The sequence below is a fragment of the Oryx dammah genome, unplaced genomic scaffold (assembly GCF_014754425.2).
Source record: "Oryx dammah isolate SB20612 unplaced genomic scaffold, SCBI_Odam_1.1 HiC_scaffold_10, whole genome shotgun sequence".
Taxonomy (NCBI): domain Eukaryota; kingdom Metazoa; phylum Chordata; class Mammalia; order Artiodactyla; family Bovidae; genus Oryx; species Oryx dammah.
This window is the reverse complement of record NW_024070194.1, coordinates 56,612,033-56,632,935: the sequence shown is the minus strand read 5'-3', so window position 1 is coordinate 56,632,935 and position 20,903 is coordinate 56,612,033. Positions and strand designations below refer to the sequence as shown.

The window sequence follows — 20,903 nt, the reverse complement described above, 5'->3', positions numbered from 1 at the left end:
AACAGAGTATCTTCAGATCCCCTGCCCCCAACCCCAGCCTCTGCTGCCATCACTCCACTTCCTTCTCTAGCTCTGACTCTCTTGTTTTCCTCTTTCTCTTGTGATTATACTTTGATAACACAGGATAATCTTTCATCTCAAGATCCTTCATTTAATCTCGTCTTCAAAGTTCCCATTGCCACAGATTTAAGGGATTAGGGTATGGTCATCTTTGTGGAGATGACTGTGCACAGTACTCAGCCCACAAAGCCTGATTCCCCACCATGACATAGCTCTCATTTCTCAGCTTCTCCAAGGGTAGAAAACCAGAATGCAATTTGTCTTCCAGTGACTATTTCCCTACAGTGGATTTGGATCCCTCAGTAGTTACATGTTACTGTATTCTCAGGCTCGAAACACCCAGGTGATCTTATACTGGCATCTTCCTCTTTGGGTTTCCTTGCTGTTTCCACATCTGAAATGAGGTTGACCCATCAACATGTTCATTGTGCTCTCTGGTTTCTGCATGACTTTCTTGGGCTCAGGTTAGATGTAAGTTCATTTAACGTTGCTCAGAAAGTTCAGTCATGTGATCTGAGGATAATTTAATATACCTTACCTTGACATTGCCAACTTGGGATCTCTCTCTTCTCCATTTTCCAAGGAAAGAAAGGTGATTTAGAAAGAAATGATTCTACAACAGCCATTCAATTCTTCACCTCCTTCTGGTATTTCTATCTGTGCCTATAATTATGGAGCAAGATTTGAAAATTAGGAAACTAAATTACCAATTGTCTCTAACTCAATAATTATTTTGACAGATAAGCTATTCTTCTAATGTGCAAGACCTTATATCTGATTGTTATTGACCATTTCTAACTTCCAATAGACACATGTTCATTTAATTCAAGAGCAACCTTGTGGGCCAGGCAGAACAGGGCTTGTTCTCAGCATTTTTTTGTTTTTTGTTTTATAATGAAGAAGGTGTAGTTAGCTAGAGAGATAGAGCCAGGATTAAATAAATTTCCTGACTCCCAGAGCAGTGAGGGCCCTGCCCAAACCACCAGTATAGAAACTAGATTAAAAAATACAACAACAGAGTTTCATAAACTACAGCTCATTGACTTCTTTAACATTTTATACCTTCCCAAGTCAGATTTCCACCAAGAGCTTTTTTTTTTAACATGAGGCAATGCTAAACTGTTTCTTCTCCATCCCTCCCCAGACTAAAATATCTTTCATGATACCCATAGGTTGGGCTGGAAGGGAGTTTTAGAGCTTGATTTAAAGAACTCCAGTGTCTCCTGGAGCACTTGATCCAAACCGTACTGGACATTTGTTGTTGTTCAGTTGCTAAGTTGTGTCTGACTCTTTGTGACCCCATAACTGCAGCAAGCCATGCTTCCTGTCCTTCACTGTCTCCCAGAGTTTGCTCAAACTCATGCTCAGACAGTAAAGAGTCTGCCTGCAAGGCAGGAGGCCTGGGTTCGATCCCTCAGTTGGGAAGATCCCCTGGAGAAGGGAATGGCTACCCACTCCAGTATTCTTGCCTGGAGAATTCCATGGAGAGAGGAGCCTGGCAAGAGTCAGACCCAACTGAGAGAATAACACTTTGACATTCTGGACATATGAGCCCTTAAAAATGAGTCCTGCCCTTGAAGCTTCAAGTTAAGGGGTAGCATAACCCCCATGCCTAGCTGCCTCTGGGCTCCAGACCTCAGGGCCATTCCATCCCATTCATCCTTTTGTACCGCTTCTTCCAACTTCAGGCCATGCTGGATCTTTCCTTAATCTTAATGGATTTTGCAATCACTGTCTCCACCAGCTCCAGAAATAGACCTTCACAGGCTGAAGAAAGAAAATTACCAAATCAGGTCTCAGCACACCCTTTCCACAAGCTAGTTTCCATCTCTCCATGGAGGTTTCTTTCCTGAATCCCTTGATCTGCAAGGAGACTGAAGGAGGCGTGGGGTGGGGTGCTGTGTGGGTCAGGTGGGGGAAGGAGTGGCCAGTGGCTGAGGCATGAACTGCCTCCATTATTATCTCTTGTGATGCTCCTAGAGAATTCCCAAGTCGCAAGACTTTGGGAGAATGGTATGAGAGTCTTAAAGAACACTTCCATCAGTGCCTGGGAGGTAGGAAGTGAAGTCGCTCAGTTGTGTCCAACTCTTTGTGACCCCATGGACTGTAGCCTACCAGGCTCCTCCATCCATGGAATTTTCTAGGCAAGAGTACTGGAGTGGGTTGCCATTTCCTTCTCCAGGGGATCTTTCCGACCCAGGGATTGAACCCAGGTCTCCCGCATTGCGGGCAGACTCTTTACTGTCTGAGCTACCAGGGATTCCCAATGGGATGTAGGAAGCTCTACATAAATATTAGGTAACTTGAAAAAAACCACCACCAGCTTGTTTTATGTATGAAAAAGTCAGGCCCCAGAGATGGAAGACATTTTCCCCAAGCTTTCACACCCAGGCAATGGCAGCATCTGCTCTAGTGCCTCAGTTTTCTAACAATTCTAGCACTGTGCTTTCTGCTCCTAGGCTGGCTGACCAGAGAGCCACACTAGCTGGCTGTTCTACATTCACTGGAAGCAGCTTTCCTCAAATCCTATTTTCTTCATGTTGGTTATTCTGACATTAATATAATTTCCTGATCTATTGAACTGAGCTGGTTACTGTCCTTTCTTCTATTCTGAGCAGGGAGTTGATAACTGGACATGGTTAGTGCCATAGAGATGAAAATGGTGTTGAGAAACTGCCATCCTGCAGCATCCAGAGAGAAACTTCACATGTTCAGAAGGCAGAGAGTCATCTGTTGTTTTCTAGAAGACACTCCACTCTCTCTCTGCCACATCTGCAAAGCTACCCATCACTTCTCTGACCACAAAAAACAGACTAGAACTTTCCCTAGCTGATGAGGAGGGCAAGCTGGTTTTGTTTGTTCAAAACAAACTGTTCTTGAAATTCACCTAAGATTAAAGCAAACAAATAGTATGATGATAAATCACTGAGTTGAAACGAGATAGTGTTAAGTTATGAGTTAGGAGTTCCAAGATTATTTTTCTCTGAAATATAGAATCACAAAATTGGAAATGATCTTAAAGATTATCTGGTTCAGTATTCATCCTTTGCTGGAATCTCATCAAACTCAGTGACAGAAGAGCCCAGAAAAAATTAACCTGATAAATTTTAGGTCCTTTCTTGAAAGCAGGTTTAGAGGGAAGCTAAGATCGCAGCTTGGTAATTCATCTCTCTCTCTCTAAATCTTTTGAAAGCCCCAACCATGAGCTTAATTCCAAATTCCTCTTATTTCCTCATGTGACACAAGCTCTTCCAGAAATAGCTTCAATGAAGCAGCATAATCACATCTAGGAAAAATGTTTCTTATAATCACAGCAGACACTGAGATCTTTCAGATAAATCACCATAACTAACTCACTCCACTTGTCACATGCCAGGTCCAGGGCGGGTCTGCATCTCCTGGAATCATCACCGGTGTTCTGCTGAGACCCCTCATGACCTCAGCCCACTTCCATGGGGATGATGATTCTCATAATTGCTTTAGAAAGATGATTTTCAGGTAGCAATACTTTTTGAGAGGGTTTCAATGACAATAGATGTCTTTTGTGTTAAAAAATGAATGGCGTATTGAAGTAATTGTTTGGCTTTGTAAAATTCAATTTAAATTTTAGAAAGAATGTAATTCTAAATTATTCAATGTATGTGAATAATAAGGCTATAACAACTTCTTGTGACAACGAACTATTCGTATGTTCCTTAACAACTTATTCTTTTAATCTTATAATGATGTAAATCCTCTAATAAAAGTAATGATAAGTTCTAGAAAATAAAGAATTGGGGAAATATAAAAGCAAAACCCAAAAATGAATGGTGACCTGGGCAGCTTGGAGAAAGCTCTCGTGTTATGCTCCTCATTAGACAGAAACACTGACTGACCTTTCAGTAAGTGAATGAGTGAACCAAATTCAGCTCACTCTCGGCATCCCCTGCTCCACCTCTGTGTTCCTCTTTCCTTCTCCTCATAGGGTCCTTGTCACCCCTGTGCCATCTTCTCCTCTACCCAATCCCATCAAAACCTCCTCTTCAGAAAGAACCTGAAAGTCACGTCAATTCAGTTGAGTCGCTCAAATGTCCGACTCTTTGTGACCCCATGGACTGCAGCATGCCAGGCTTCCCTGTCCATCATGTAAATGACTGTAAAATCCAAGTGTTGCCTCTCATGGGGGCATTTTCACTGCAATAGGAGATGAGGAATGAGGCAGAAAAGCAGAAATCCAGCCATTGGGCACTGAGATGTTTCCATTATTCCTTCCTCTACTCACTCCATGCCACTGGATGCCAGGCACTGGGGAGACAGCCAGTGAACAGAACAGACCCAGTGTCGGCTCTCAAGGAGCCAGCATTGCGCTGTCAGAGAGGAGAAGAGGATGGTCATCCCTCCTGGTGCTGCTGAGTCACATTCCTCATCTGATGGGTGACTCTCCCTTGCTCCAAGTGCCAGGTCAGGAGTCACTGGATAGACCTATTTTTCTTCAGGTTAGTGGATAAAGCTCATAAGCTTTGGGGTAGACTAGAAATGATGACAGGGCCTACTCTGCCCCTCCCAGGAGATTACTTAGCTCATTTCTTCCTCATCTGTAAAATGAAGATTACAACACCCAGTTCATGTAGTTGTTGGGAAGACGAGATGGGCTAATACAGTGCCTGGCCTTTAGTAAACACTCCACCAATGTCAACCAACACTGCTCTTGTAACCAGCTACCCACTGGTGTCCCCATAGGTAGAGAGCTGAGCACCTCTGGAGGGCAAGGTGAGGGCATATCTGGGGGTCAGTTATTTTCTTAAGATGGATAATGGTACCTCCCCCACCTTTCCCTGGTGGCTTAGATGGTAAAGACTCTGCCTTCAATGTGGGACACCTTGGTTCAGTCCCAGGGTTGGGAAGACACCCTGGAGAAGGGAATGGCAACTCACTCTAGTATTCTTGTCTGGAGAATTCCAAGACAGAGGATCCTGGAGGGCTACAGTCCATGGGGTCAAAAAGAGTCAGACATGACTGAGTGACTAACACTTTCAATTTCCCCCAAAACACCAAGCAATACTCAAGTAATCACAGCTTTAAGATAGTTTGGATTCTCTGTTGTTGCTTGTATGATTTGGAGAGGTTTTTTTTTTTTTTCACATGCTCCAATTTGGCATATACTTATTTTATAACATAAAGTGAATTGACATTAGTTTTGTTTGAAGGTTTCGAAATTCTGCTCAAGTTACTCAGGGTATCTGAGGGTGGTATTACATTAGGTGATAGGCTGGAGAATTGGAAGGACCACAATTTTGTGAGCATCTATCAATGCTGGGTGACCTGTGGGCCCTTCCCATTCAATAGCTATGCTTCTCACACCAACTCTCAAGGTAAGAATTCATCCTTGCAGCCCAACAAATGATGACTCAATGAGAGAGGAACTTGCCTAACTAGAGCCAGGCCGTTTTATCTCAAGGAACAGCTTTCTTTTTTCTTTCTTTAATTTTTTTTATTGAAGTATAGTTGATTTGCAATTATATAGTTGTTGTGTTAATTTCTGCTGTACAGAAAAGCAATTCAGTTATACACATATAGACATTATTTTTCATTTCCTTTTCCATTACGGTTTATCACAGGATATTGAATAGTTCCCTGTGCTATACAGTATGACCTGTTGTTTATCCATTCCTATATATTATCATTTGCATCTACCAGTTCCCAGCTCCCAATCCATCCCTCCCCAGCTTTTCTCTATGTCTGTGAATCTGTTTCTGTTTCATAGATAACTTCACTTGTCATATTTTCGATTCCACATATAAGGGATATCATATGGTATTTGTCTTTCTCCATCTGACTTACTTCACTTAGTATGATAATCTCTAGTTTGATCCATGTTGCTGCAAATGGCATTATTTCATTCTTTTTTATGGCTAATGTTCTGTTATATACATATGTACCACATCTTTATCCATTCATCTGTTGATGGACACTTAGGTTCTTTCCATGGCAGATGACCTCTTTTCATTACACATTTTCATTCCGCTCTTCTCAGGATCCTAAAATCAGGGAAATAATTGCTTTCATGTGGCTGGATACATGCTTGGTGCTGGTGTTCACGTTTGTCACCACACACCACCATTGGGTACACACCATTCATTTCTTTTAAAACATACTTAGGGCACAGACTCACAGTGGGGTAACTTAATAGCTTTTAGTGCAAATAATAAGGTGGAAGCTGCACAGAAATGCCTCGTGTGTAGATCACGTCACCTCTGACTCACACGGAGTCTCTAAGAACATGGAGGGAGATCCCCTCCCCTCCACCAAATCGTGATAATCAGAAACCAATGAGCTTGTACTCTGGGCTCCCACAGTACAAGCCCCTTTGTCCATCAGATGCTTTCCAAAGTAGGATGCTCTTTTAGTCCATTTGATGAGCAGAAGCAGGAGCAAGAGTGACCAGCTTGTCTGAGACGGTATAGGAGGCAAATGAGGAGGGTCAGGAAGGGGTGTGGAGTAGCAGGAGGACAGGGAAGGGTTGCTGGTTCACTAACTGGCCGTGGGGAAGGGACTTCAGGGCAAGACGAAGGGCTAAAGGAGCAGATTCCAGCTGAGTCATAGGCTAGGCTGGGCTCCAAGATTTCCTTGCTGGGCATCTGTGATGTGTAAGGATGCATAATCCATCTACCTCTGTTCTGTGTGCCCACACATACACACACAGACCCCATTCACTCTTCTCACAAATCGAAAGGCTATATTGGGAAGAAAGGATCAAATCCAAGGATGACTGGTAGACCTTCCAGCTGAGAGGTAAAGCTCTCTCTAGATACCTGCTTCCCAAGCTCCTCAGCCTTTAGGATGCTGTGCTCTGCTCGGGTTTATCAACAAGGGGTTCTGTTCAACATGGTGCCAAGGAGTAAAGATGTTTCTCCTGGTATTCTCACAAGCTCAGGGCATCCTGTCATTTAAGCTGTCCTTACTGTTTCTTCCTCACTAGGCAGTCTCTTTTTTTCCCTCTCAAGTTCCTTCTCTCCCAGGTCACTGGCTATTTGTGGATGTTGTTGTTGTTTAGTGCGAAGTCATATCTCTTTTGCAACCCCATGGGCTGTGGCCCGCCAGGCGCCTCTATCCATGGGATTTCCCAGGCAAGAATCCTGGAGTAGGTTGCCATTTTTCCTTCTCCTGGCATCTTCCCAACCCAGAAGATGTGTGTCTCCTGCATTGGCAGGTGGATTCTTTACCCCTGAGTCACCAGGAAAGTCCCCTATTTGTAGATAGCATTTAGCTATTTCCCTGTTCCCTCTCCTGAAAATGTAAGTGGACTTAGTGTTTGGTTCCTAACTTTCTTTTTCATGCCTTTGTTCCCCCTCTTGAAGCTCCTATTTGGGTGTGTGTTTTTCCTTTAAATGTCTGGCATTCGGTACAGTGATCAGTTATCCTCAGTAATTGCCCCTCACTTGAGAATCCCCATTGTTCCTCATTAAAGACCAGACAAGGCTACTTCCTCTCACTGACCAGTGCATCAGATCTCTTATTTATCCTCAGTGTGCCATTTAGCTGTTTAGTGCTGTCAAAGTTCAGGAGAGGAAGAAAAACCCAGAAACCAGTGAATTACTGATAGTAGATGTTTATGGTGCTACTACTAAGTCATGTTGGATTCTTTGTGACCCCATGGATTGTAGTCCACCAGGCTTCCTAGTCCATGGGATTTCCCAGGCAAGAATGCTGGAGTGGATTGCCCTTTCCTTCTCCAGGGGATCTTCCCAACCCAGGGATAGAACCCACCTTTTCTGCATTGGCAAGCAATTCTTTACCAGTGAGTCACTTGGGAAGCCCAAAAGTTTACTGTACACACATTAATAAGACACCCTGCAAACCATGAGCAACAAGGCTCAGAGACTGTTGTTACAGAGCAGCTTATATAACGTGGAGGCACTAACGGTTGATTCCTCACAGTGCTTGGTTACAATATTAAAATTTTCTGAAGTGAAAGGGAATTGGTTCATGGTTCCCACCGATAAATGGAGGAAAGTGAAAAGTGAAAGTCACTCACTCATATCCAACTCCTTGCGACCTCATGGACTGTAGCCTGCCAGGCTCCTCCATCTATTGAATTCTCTAGGCCAGAATAGTAGAGTGGGTAGCCATTCCTTTCTCCATCCATGGAATTCTCCAGGCCAGAATACTGGAGTGGGCAGCCTTTCTCTTCTCCAGGGGATCTTCCCAACCCAGGAGTCTCACATTGCCTGTGGATTCTTCACTGTCTGAGCCACCAGGGAAGCCCAAAGAATAGTGGAGTGGGTAGCCGTTCCCTTCTCCAGCGGATCTTCCTGACCCAGGAATCGAACTGGGGTCTCCCGCATTGTAGGCAGATTCTTTACCAGCTGAGCTACTAGGGAAGCACCTATAAATGGGGAGAATGATTTAAGTCTCATGATTTTCAGAGGCATCCTTGCAAAAGTGAGCCTCACTTGTCTTGCAAAATCAGATAAATTGAGCTTTGCTTGTCTGACTACCCTGGTTTTGTCTGCTCAGGGAATTTTCAAGTCTCTGTTTGTGTTGGGTTTTAATAGTGCTTACAAGCTCATTCACTGAGGGGCCTAATTTGGGGTGTGTGTGCTTGCTCAGCAGGGCAGCTGGCACCTCCATTCTGTGCCTCCCTGGTAGGAACAGACTTAGTGCCGTTTTTCCTGGGTGTCTCCTTTTGGGGGTCACCCAGGGATCCAGTAACTACGTAAGAGAGAACTTTTTTTTTTTTTGGTGGGGAAGCCATGCTTCTTTCCAAATACAACTAAACTTTCTTAGTTCTCAGGTATCTTGTCCACGTTGTCTTCCTGAGGTTGTAAAATTATCTAAGGACTCCTTCCCATCACTACACTTAACGGCACTGGGCTTTTTAAAACTCCTCTATTCAACACCTCATTTATTGGTTTATAGTATTTGCTGCTGTTATAAATGTGATTTCTTCTTGCTTATTAGCCACACCCCCTAGATGTATGCGTGTTACCAGTTCCTAGGCTGCACATTTGAGAATTCAGAGAAGTCCAAAGCATACTTTGGAGGAGAACACATTCTGGAGCCATCATTTAAAATTCAAGGCAGCCACCCTTTGTGGATGTAAATTGAGGAAGCAGCTCTTCTTTTGGACAGCTTAATGACCTGTATTTAATAGTAGGAGGCTGCTCGCAGATGCAGTACAGCTGGGCAAGGTTGGATCCTCTCTGCTCTTCAAAATGCACAGTGATTACAGCCATTGAAATGATTCAGATTCTTGGCCAGAATCCATAATCAAAATCACAAAGATTCTGCTCATCAGGGTGGCCTTTCCACTTGCACTGTTTGCCCAAGCCAGTGACTGATGCCTCCATCCTGATCACACCCTGGGCTGGATGGTCATCTCCACCACAAATAGACCCTCCAATGAGATTGGAATGAAAGAGTTCTGGGTTTCATGCCAACTTCTCTTCCTTGAGGGCACATTCACTGGACTTGAAAACAAGTGAAGGTAATCTGAGTAGCAAAGTGTAAGTCTGGGAGCCATACAATACACAGCTGCTGGAGGCTGTGGCTGTGTTCTGATGCCTTGTGTGTGAGATTGGCATGGATTACTGTGTGTTGTTTACTCAATGAGTCGTGTCCAGTTCTTTTGCAACTCTATGGACTATAGCCCTCCAGGCTCCTCTGTCCATGGGATTTTTCAGGCAAGAATACTAGAATGGGTTGCCATTTCATTCCTAGAGGATCTTCCTAACCTCGGGATTCAACCCGTGTCTCTGGCTTGGCAGGTGGATTCTTTACCACTAAGACACCTAGCAGGTTGCTTTTGTTTTTTTAAAAAATAATTTCAGGGATCTTGTTATCTTCATGCAAAAGCCCAAGTGAATTCAACAGCAACAAAATCCAAACAACCCCCTTCAAAAATGGGCAAAGAACTTGTATAGACATTTCTCCAAAGAAATGTACCAATGGCCAGTAAGTCCATGAAATGATCTTTGACATCACTAATGATTAGGTATATAAAAAGCAAAACCATAATGAAGTATCACCTCACACCTATCAGAATGACTGTTACCAGAAAACAGAAAACAACAACCATTGCCAAGGGTGTGGAGACTCTGGAACTGTTGTGCACTGCCAGTGAGAAAGGAAAATGCAGCTGCTAAGGAAACAATATGGCAGTTCCTCAGAAGCAGAATTACCTTATGATCCAGCATTTCCACTTCTGGGTATATACCCGAAAGAGTTAAAAGCAAAACTCAAGGAGATAATTGTCCACCCATGTTCATAGCAGCCTTATTCACAAGGCCAAAGGGTGGAAGCAACCCAGGTGTTTATTGACAGATGAATGAAAAACTAAAGTGTTGTGTGTACATAAGATGAATATGCAACATGCACTCAGTTGCTCAGTCGTGTCTGACTCTTTGTGGCCCCATGGACTGTAGCCCATCAGGTTCCTCTGTCCGTGGGACTTTACATGCAAGAGTATTGGAGTGGGTTGTCATTTCCTGCCATAGGACATCTTTCCAACTCAGGGATCAAACCTGCATCTCTTGCTCTTCTTGCATTGTAGGCAGATTCTTTACCACTGTGCCACCTTGGAAGTCCAAAATGAAAGTGATTTGACATTAAAAAGGAAGGAAATTCCGACACATGCTACAACATGGATGAATCTTGAGGCTGTTATGCTAAATAAGCCAATCACACACACAAAAACATTACCCTATGGTTCCGCTGACATGAGGTATTAGAGTAGTCAAATTCATCAAGATAGAATGGTAGGAGCAAGCCCTTCAGGAGACTGTGATGTATCCCGCAGTTTGGGAACCGCTGCTGGCGAGAAGGGTGAACCATCCAGCATGAAGGAGCCTCTGATCTCCTGTGCTGTGCATGTTCAGGTCAAGTCAAGTGCTTCTCGCTAAGGGGGTTCCATTGACAAATAAATGCAAGAAACATAGCAAAACAGATCTACCTTGGATATCTGCTGCATGTGTTTTCCTATTAAAGGGTCTGACAAATCCTGTACTAGGGAGATTTAATTCAGTTTGTTTAACCGGAAAAAGTGAAAAGTAGAAGTGTTAAAGTCGCTCAGTTGTATCCAGCTCTTTGTGACGCTATGGATTGTATCCTGCCAGGCTCCTCTGTCCATGGGATTTCTCAGGCAAGAATACTGGAGTGGGTTGCCATGCCCTTCTCCAGGTGATCTTCCTGACCCAGGGATGAACTCGGGTCCCCTGCAGGTGGATTCTTTACCATCTGAGCCAGCCACCAGGGATGCTTCCACAAATTCTTGAATGAAGAATACATTATCACTGTGGTGATACCTGATAGTCTTTTTGCTAGGAGTCTTCAAAAATGGGGAGCTGCTGTTTAATGGATACAGAGTGTCAGTCTTTGCAAGATGATAAAGAGCTCAGGAGATAGATGGTGGTGATGGTTGCTCAACAGTGTGAATATATTTAATGCCATTGGCCTAGAGACTTAAAATAGTTAAGATGATAAATTTCATATTATGTGCCTTTGACCACAATTGAAAAACAAAAGGTTAAATGAAGGATTCCATCTTTTCTCAGCAATTCAGGCTTTGGAGGGACATGTCAAAAATAAAAGGAAAAAAGAAAAACAGCCAAGGAAAAGGATCTTGACTTTATTTGCAACTAATTACAAATGTGGTTTCTTTTACAGAGCCATTTTTCTCTCAAGAAGGGAGCTGCAGCCTTGGGCATTGGAACAGACAGTGTGATTCTGATTAAATGTGATGAAAGGTGAGCATGAATCTGCAACCCTTGTTGATTACCAGTTTGCAGTTTGTATACATACGCCTTAAAAGTCTGAAAACAGGTGATGACCTGTAGGGCACAAACCTGCCTCCTTGCCAGCTGCTGGTCTTCGCTGTTTCTTTTTCCCTCTTGCTTGGAGTCCTGGGACGTGGTTCCTCAATGACACAGAGGCATTCACAGCCTTTGACTGAATCCACACCTTTGCTGAATCAACCAGAATTTTCTGCACCGAGAAGGTGCAGAAGGACATTTATCATCTGGGCACTTAAGCAGCAGCCAACGGGTTGAGAACTGATTTATGGAGGTGTCATTCCTCCAGGCACCACAGATTGTGTGAACTTGATGGAGTGATTACAGGAGGGGGACAGTTTAGGGAGCAGAAGGTAAATAATGCTTCCAGCAACTCATCAGCTCAGAGCCTGAGCCAAAGAGCTCTCTTAGGGAAACTCCCTGTCTTAATCTGGTACCCAAACTTCGTAGGTACTCTGGATAAAGGTGAGGTTAAAATGTAAGAAAATAAATTTAGTCTTAAAAGGATTGAATAAGAAATTCCAGTAAATTAAAAGGAAGCCACTCAGTTCACCATTTATTTATTCATATGAATTTATTAGAGAGATATTTATGATCACTTACCATGTCACTAGGTTCTAGAAAAGCATAAGGCATCATCCTAGTTCCCTGGATGTATATGACCCAAGTAGGGAGAGGGCCTGTTGGCAGAAGGAGGGTGGGCTGACCTGGGGAGGAGCAGTGGAGATGCAGTGCTGGAATTGACAGGAATTACTGACTGACCCGGGGGGAGGGTGTGTGCAAGTTGACAGGTGAGAGGAGAGGGAACACCAGGCTTCCCGGCTAAGCCCATGCGGTGCTATTCTCTAAGCCAGGAACCATCCCCCCCTCCCCCGAAGTGGAGATGCTGAGTTTGTAGAGCTTATGAGATGTCCAAGTGAGGGTGTCAGGGTAGCCAATGGAAGCATCAGCCTGGAGGTCAGAAGATGTGTGATGGGAGCTGTGCAGAGTGGGCCTGGGCAAGAGTCAGGGGAACCCACGTGTCAGGGACAGGCAGAGCGAGAGCAGCTGCCGTGCAGACTGAGGAGGGCCAGGCAGAGTTGTTGGAGGAGAATCAGGACCCAGGGCTGTGAGAGTGATTCTAGAAGTGGTTGAAAGCTGAAAGGTTGCTCAGTTGTGTCCGACTCGTTGTGACCCCATGGACTGTAGCCCACTAGGTTCTGCTGTCTATGAAGTTCTCCAGGCAAGAATACTGGAGTGGGTTGCCATTTCCTTCTCCAGGGGATCTTCCCGACCCAAGGATTGAACCTAGGTCTCCTGTATTGCAGGCAGACTACCGTTTGAGCCACCAGGGAAGCCTGTGGAGTGGGTGCAGCATCAAATGCCATCAGTAGCTGAAATGAGGGTCAACAGCTGCCTCTGAGCTTTCCTTATAAGAAGGTGGCTGAGGAGTTTGGCAGGAGCAGTTTCAGTAGAGGGTTGAGGCTGGAAGGCAGTTTGCAGTGGGTTCAAGGGTGAGCGGAGAGGAGGAAATGGAGAAAAAAAGCCAGATGTTTCCAGAGATTGAGCCATGAAGGGGAGGAAGCAGGGTGGAAGCTGGACGGAGTCCAGCGTGGTTTGGGTTGGGTTGTTTTGAGGAAGGGGGCTTAAAGAAAAGAAAGTGTGAAAGAAAATGAAGTCGCTCAGTTGTGTCTGACTCTTTGCGACCCCATGGACTGTAGCCCGCCAGGCTCCTCTGTCCATGGGATTCTCTAGGCAAAAATACTGGAGTGGTTTGCCATTCCCTTCTCCAGGGGATCTTCCCGACCCAGGGATTGAACCCAGATCTCCCACATTGCGGGCAGATTCTTTACTGTTTGAGCTACCCGGGAAGCCCAAGGGGGCTTAAGACATATTTAACTGCGCAGGGAAGAGTCTGCTAGAGATGGAGTGTGAACGATATGGAAAAAGATGGAAAAAATAGCCAAGGTTTAATTTCCTTTGTGAGTTCCTTATTCTTTTGGCTGAAATTATGTAGGAACTGCCTCTGATGAGCTCACAAGCAATCTGAAATCATCTTACATTATAAAACAGGAAGGAGACAGGGAGGAGAGAGCGGGAGTGGTGAAGGAAGGGCAGGGAAGAGGTTTAGGGAGGAGGGCTGGCGAGGATGGGAGGGGGCCAGCTGCTAGCTGATTTCAGTTCAGCTACCCTCAGCATTAGAAAGGTTTTTAGACATTTACTCATCCAGCCTTTTTTTTAACTTTGTAGTTTTGTGAATAATTTCAACCAAAAAAAAATTGCAACGATAGTAGCAAGAACTCTCACATACTCTACACCCAAAGTCACCAGTCATTAGCATTCTGATATGCTTGCTTTACCATTCTCTTTCTTTCTGTGGATGAAATTTAATATTAATATTACATGTTGAACATAATGAATATTACAGTATTGTTGTTTAGTCGTTAAAGCATATCCTATGCTTTGCGACCCCATGGACTGTCTCCTGCCAGGCTCCTTGCTCCAGTGGGATTTCCCAGGCAAGAATATGGAGTGGGTTACCATTTCCTTTTCCAGGGGATCTTCCCGACCTAGGGATAAGACCCATGTCTCCTGCATTGGCAGGCAGATTCTTTACCACTAAGACACCAGGAAATCGTTACAATATTACATACATTAATATATGTATATTATAGATATAATTTTTTCTGAATCACTTGAGAATTTCTTGCAGACATCATTCCCCTTTACTCATTAATTTGTCAGTGTGTATTTTTGTTTGTTTGTTGGCCACGGCATGCAGCATGTGGGATCTTACTTCCCTGACCAGGGATCAAACCCATGACTCCTTCTGTGGAAGCAGAGTTTTAACAACCAGACCACCAGGGAAGTCTAGTTCAATGTGTATTTTTTTTTATAACAAAGATATTAATTTACCCAATCATAGTCCGGTTACCAAAATCAGGAAACTTGACGTTGACACAGACTAATCTTTAATCTATCCACTCTATTCAGATTTCATCAATTGTCCCAATTTTATCCTTTCAGTTCAGTTCAGTCACTCAGTTATGTCCAACTCTTTGCCACCCCTTGGACTGCAGCATGCCAGTCATTGCCGTCCTTCACCATCTCCCGGAGTTTGTGCAAACTCATGTCCATTGAGTCCGAGATGCCATCCAACCATCTCATCCTCTGTTGTCCCCTTAGAGCTATTTTTTTTTCCCCTGTCCAGGTTCACAGGTGACACTTAGTTTTCACCTTTTTAGTCACCTTTAACCTGGAACTTGTCCTCATCCTTCCATTGTTTATCATGACATTGATATTTTGATGAGTGTAGATCATTTATTTTGCAGAATATTTCTTAATTGGGTTTATTTGACATTTCCTTAGATTCAGGCAATGCATTTTGGGCAGGAATTCCAGGAAGGTCTCTCCACTGTAAAATGACTGTTCTCTACTTTGCAGTTAATAATATTGGTAGGGGATGCCTTGAGACTATATATAAATACTATGTCCCTCCCAAAACATGCATTCACTAGTTTAGCATCCATTGATGATGCTAAAGGAAGGAAGAATTTCCTTTTTTCTCTCTTTTTCCATCTCTCTTGCTCTATCTCTGTCTATCTTTCTGTCTCTATTATGTGTTATCAGTATGGACTTTCAGGTACTTTTAGAAGTTAATTCTCTCCAGCATTCTCTTCCACTTTCTTTGATTTCTCCATTTCTTGCTCTTCCCTTCAGGGTTCCATTTAACTTACCTAAATTATTAGTAAATTGCTATTAAACCTCACAGGAAATATGTCTGACCAATATACATGATACCGTGTTGGCCTTGGACCAGAAGAGCCGTCAACCTTCCAGCCCCCTTGTAACACAGTCATAAGTCTCTTGCAGAGTTGACCTGAGGGGCAGAGATCAGGAGTAAGGCACAGTGCAGTGACTGCTTCTAAAACTGGTAGTTCCTCGTCACTGCTGGGGGCCGTTGCTATTAACAATGGTTGTAACATTAGGCAATTTCTAATGGGAAGGATCACACATGCTTTCTTTGCACACAAATCTCTGTGAAAGAGCCAAGCTCTCAGCTCTTAGGCTGGTAGAATTATTATAGTTCACCAGTGTCAATGAGCAGAGTCATCAAAGACTCAAGCATCCCATCCCATTTGTGACCCGCCCAGAGCACCACGCTCCCCAGTAATGTGCTCCTTTGGGTAAGACGGTTTGCCCCTTTACAGCCATGGGAAGATAACCGTGAATCTGTATAGCACAGTGTAATCTGTGTCATTTGTTTCTTTCCACAAAGAGAAGATTCTTCCTGCTGGTGGCTCTAGCTGGCAGTGTGGGATTTTGCTCAGGCAACTTCATCAAGTTTTCTGACCCAATAGCATCATATGGATTAAAAAATTTTTTAATTTATTGAGATAGCATTGGTTTATCATAGTTATAAAAATGTCATATGTACAACATAAGGTTTTGACTTCTGTATACATGATGAGAGCATCATATGAATTTTTTTTTTAATTTATTTATTTTTTATTTTACTTTACAATTCTGTATTGGTTTTGCCATACATTGACATGAATCCACCACGGGTGTACATGCGTTCCCAAACCTGAACCCCCCTCCCACCCCTCCTCCCCACAACATCTCTCTGGGTCATCCCCACGTACCAGCCCCAAGCGTGCCATATCCTGCATCGGACATAGACTGGCAATTCGATTCTTACATGATATTATACATGTTTCAATACCATTCTCCCAAGTCATCTCACCCTCTCCCTCTCCCACTGAGTCCAAAAGTCCGTTATACACATCTGTGTCTTTTTTGCTGTCCTGCATACAGGGTCATCATTGCCATCTTTCTAAATTCCATATATATGTGTTAGTATACTGTATTGGTGTTTTTCTTTCTGGCTTACTTCACTCTGTATAATCGGCTCCAGTTTCATCCATCTCATCAGAACTGAGTCAAATGTATTCTTTTTAACGGCTGAGTAATACTCCATTGTGTATATGTACCACAGCTTTCTTATCCATTCATCTGCTGATGGACATCTAGGTTGTTTCCATGTCCTGGCTATTATAAACAATGCTGCAATGAACATTGGGGTACATGTGTCTCTTTCAATTCTGGTTTCCTCAGTGTGTATGTTTTACTTATTTTTCATGCTTAGGTTTTTTTAACCCATTCTGACACGTTTTGCTTTTTAAATTTAGAAATTTTTTTTTTTTGGCCACTCTGCATGGCATGTGGAATCTTAGTTACCCAACCAGGGAGCAAACCTGTGTGCCCTGCAGTGGAAGAGCGGAGTCTTAGCCAATACATGGCTAGGGAAGTCTCCATCACATACATTTTTAAAAGACTATCAAAATCAAGAATCTCTATGTAAAACTGCCTCATCCAAAGCAGCAGTCTGGTTCAACACTCCTCCCTTTTAATGGCAGTTTTTTTCTTAAACACTGGCACCTAATAGAGAATAGCACGACGGAGCATCAGCCACTTTCACTGGGTGCTTACAGGCTGCTGCATACCTAAAGGTAAAAGATATACATTTTGCTATGGAAATACTTCTAAACCAGACATGCAGGATGCAATAGCTGCCGTCTAAAGCTTCCCTGCATGAAAAGATGCTTGTCTGGAAAAGCTAGGGCTGCCAGAGAGCTTCTAATCCTTGGAGGAGCCTGTTGGGGAATTTGGAGGCTCTCCTCCTCCTCACAGCACGTGGGCAGATGGGGATGCACAAAGTCATGGCCGGACTTCCTTCTGCTAGCTGCCCTATGTCTGTGATGGCTCAAAACCCTGGGTCCTGTGAAAAGTGCCTGGCTAGTATGTTACACAATTATGGAAATACCTGCCAGGATAAAACTTCCATTTCTAAAGCAACATTTCTCAACATGTGGACCTAGGTCTGCCTGTGCAGAAATCTCCTTGTTAGAAATGCAGATTGCTTTGCATGTTTGTTTACTTGTTATTGTTTGTCTCCTCTGCTAGGATGTAAGCCCTGAAGAGTAGAAACTGGCCTGTTTACCCTGGTGCCCCAGCACCCCTAATAGCATTTGGCACATAGTGAGTCTTCAGCAAATATTTGTAGAATGAATTAATTCCAGGGCCCTATCACTGACCTTCTGAATCAAAATCCCTAAGATCAGGGCAAGGAACATGCATTTTGAAGATATACATCATGATTTTTATGCATGCGAAATTTTACAAAGTTATCCAATTCTAAGATCACTGAAAAGGTGAAAAGTTTTGTCTACAGAGTCTCCCATACTAGCTTTCTGATCAGTCACCAAGATAAAGTGAGTATATTAATATTATCCTGGGGTGAAACGTTTGCCTTCTAGTCACATACCTCCGACAAATGTCCACCTGCCACCTGCAGTGTGCCAGGCTTCCTAAGTGGGCAAAGCAAATACAGGCTTGAAGGCTGGATGCCTGGAGAAGTCTGGAGCCTATCTGTTAAGGGCAAACCCAGAGCTTTCCACTCTGTGAGAAGCAAACACTTGGACTTGATGACTTGACAAGGCTGTCCCTTCTCCCTGCCTTCATGTGGAAATGGGACAGAGTGTGTGTTCATTGGGCTTCTCAGGTGCTGCTAGTGGTAAAAGATCCACCTGCCAATGCAGGAGACATAAGAGACGTGTGTTCTTTCCCTGGGTCAGGAAGATCCCCTGGAGGAGGGCATGGCAACCCACTCCAGTATTCTTGCCTGGAAAATCCCATGGAGCAAAGAGTCGGACATGACTGAAGCGACTTATCACGCCTGCATTCATACGTTCATTACTGCTTTCCCAGCTGGTGTGAATGACAGCTCTGATTCTTGAAAGCTAAATGTCATCACAAAGGATTTATCTTATCTTCTTCAAAGACAACAACATTTGCCCAGAGGTTTCCTATATGTTTGGCCCTTTGAGTTTGTTCTGGAAGCTTGGCATTTACTTTCTCATTTCAGCCAGGCTTTACCTGATCCTAGGCTGTCACGCAGGCAACTGTCTTATCCTGTTTCCTCATTTGAGAGATGAGACAATCATTGAGAAAACGAGAAAGAGGTCTTGGGCCCCTCCCAATTCTGATGTCCCCTATCTGTGATTTCTCTGTATGGTCTTACTGCCAAGGGTTAACAAAATATCTAGATGTGATTAGTGAGCAAATAGCAATTGTCAAGTCAGTCTCCCCAGAACTCTCCAAGGCAGAGGAGGTTAGTCATGGTAGACTAGATAACATTTGAGACCTGCAATTTCTGAAAATCTCTCAATTTTATGTTTATCAACAAAAGCACCTTTGCAATTTTAAAGTACTTAAAACTTAGTTTCAAAGGTAAATATAAGATCTGAATTTCCTCTGAATCTTTTGTTTTTATCATGGTGGCTCAAGGTGTTTTGGCATAGCCAGATCTAAGAGAGGCCGAAAAATCACAACTTTCTTTTTCTTTTCTTTATTGGCGTATAATTGCTTTATAATATTGTGTTAGTTTCTACTATACAGCCAAGTGAATCAGCTATACATATACATATATCCTGTCTTTGGGGGATTTCCTTCCCATTTAGGTCACCACAGAGCACTGAGTAGAGTTCCCTGTGCTGCGCAGTAGGTTCCCACTAGTTATCTGTTTTATATGTGATATCAATAGTCTATATATGTCGATCCAAACCTCCCAATTCATCCCCTGCACTTCCCCTTTGATATCCATATGTTTGATCTCTATGTCTGTGTCTCTGTTTCTACTTTTGCAAATAAAATTTCAGGGATGCTCCCAGGCCAAGCTGTGAAGTGTAGGGAGACATGTAGGGTGTGAAGGGCCTTCCAGAACTTTCCACCCCCACCCCCACCCACCCCTGCCACAAGGCTGCCCCTCCATTCCTTCTGTCCCTCCTTCAGAGGCCCATCCCACAGAAAGTCCCCAGAGGTGGGCTGCTCAGATTAGAATCACACCCTCAGCACCAAATATACATTTAATGCTCTTTGTTTCACTCCAGTCCAGCTGATTAATCACTGGTGATGTGTCCATTGCCATTGCCAGGTACTTAATTGCATTTTAATGCTTTATTGACCAGGGGATTTTTGCAGAAACGAACACCTATGGCATTCATAGGTCTCCGGTCAATGATGTGTTAACTGCCTTTCTTTGGAAAATAGCTTCACAAAACTCAGTGGTTCTCCATGCTTTTTAAATCAGAGGGACTAACCTCTGCTTTCTGTGCCAACAATTATGTAATACCTTCTGTCAGCTTGAAATGAAAACTGTGGAAGATACAATGCCCACTATGCCCAAATTACTTTTATAAAATGGAGAAAAGTGAGAAAAGTAGTTTAAAATAAGATAACACATTTCAGTCAGGAAGGCTTAGGCAAGACAATGCTAGAAGCTGTAATAAAGTAGCCTAATGGCTTGCTCTGTATCTAAATCTATATTTACCTAAAATTACAAGGATCCTCACAAAAGACTATGAATCTAATGGCACATTCCAAACCTCACTCACTGTCCCCTCAATGCCAGTAGCATTCCCAGCTGCTTATGGTGACATCCTCCTTCCCATCACTTATTTTTCAAAGCTGCATTTTACAAACCTAGATCAATGACCCCAGTGTGAGAAGTTTAACGGTGTAGAAACCTCAGAAGAGTTCTTTTGGTTCAAAAAATCATTCACGCCTCCAGTAACGTACAGTTAGCTACTCTGTCCTTTGCTTGGTTTTTCCCTCTAGAGTCTTGAGGTAGGAATGTCACAATGCATTATAAAAACCTCAACAATCAAAGTTCTCTTTTCTGGAATACTTCCTAAATGCCAAACACTTTTAAAAATAATTTTTCATCTATTAACTCATATAACCCTCATAACTCCATAAGTAATATTATCGCTAAGATATGGTCATAACAGGCACAGAGAAATTAAGTGACTTGACTAAGATCACACATCTAGCCACCTCTAACTTCTTGTAGAAATCAACTTCTTTGGTTATTATAATAGTAGTTTTTTTTTAAAAAGTACTAATTTATTTATTTTGGCTGCGCTGGGTCTCCGTCATTGCACAAGGGCTTTCTCTAGTTGCAGCCAGAGCAGCAGCTACTCTCTAGTTGCAGTGCACGGGCTTCTCATTGCAGTGGCTTCTCTTGTTGCAGAG

General features: G+C 43.3%; 1 protein-coding gene across 1 annotated transcript in view; it reads left to right on the top strand.

Moving 5' to 3' along the window:
• The window catches only part of GAD2 (glutamate decarboxylase 2), a 62,773-nt gene that overhangs the window by 14,487 nt on the left and 27,383 nt on the right, over positions 1–20,903 (top strand). The window contains exon 8 of the mRNA XM_040248563.1: positions 11,704–11,783. Coding sequence (XP_040104497.1) covers positions 11,704–11,783 — 80 coding nt within the window. The remainder of the gene's footprint in view (positions 1–11,703; positions 11,784–20,903) is intronic.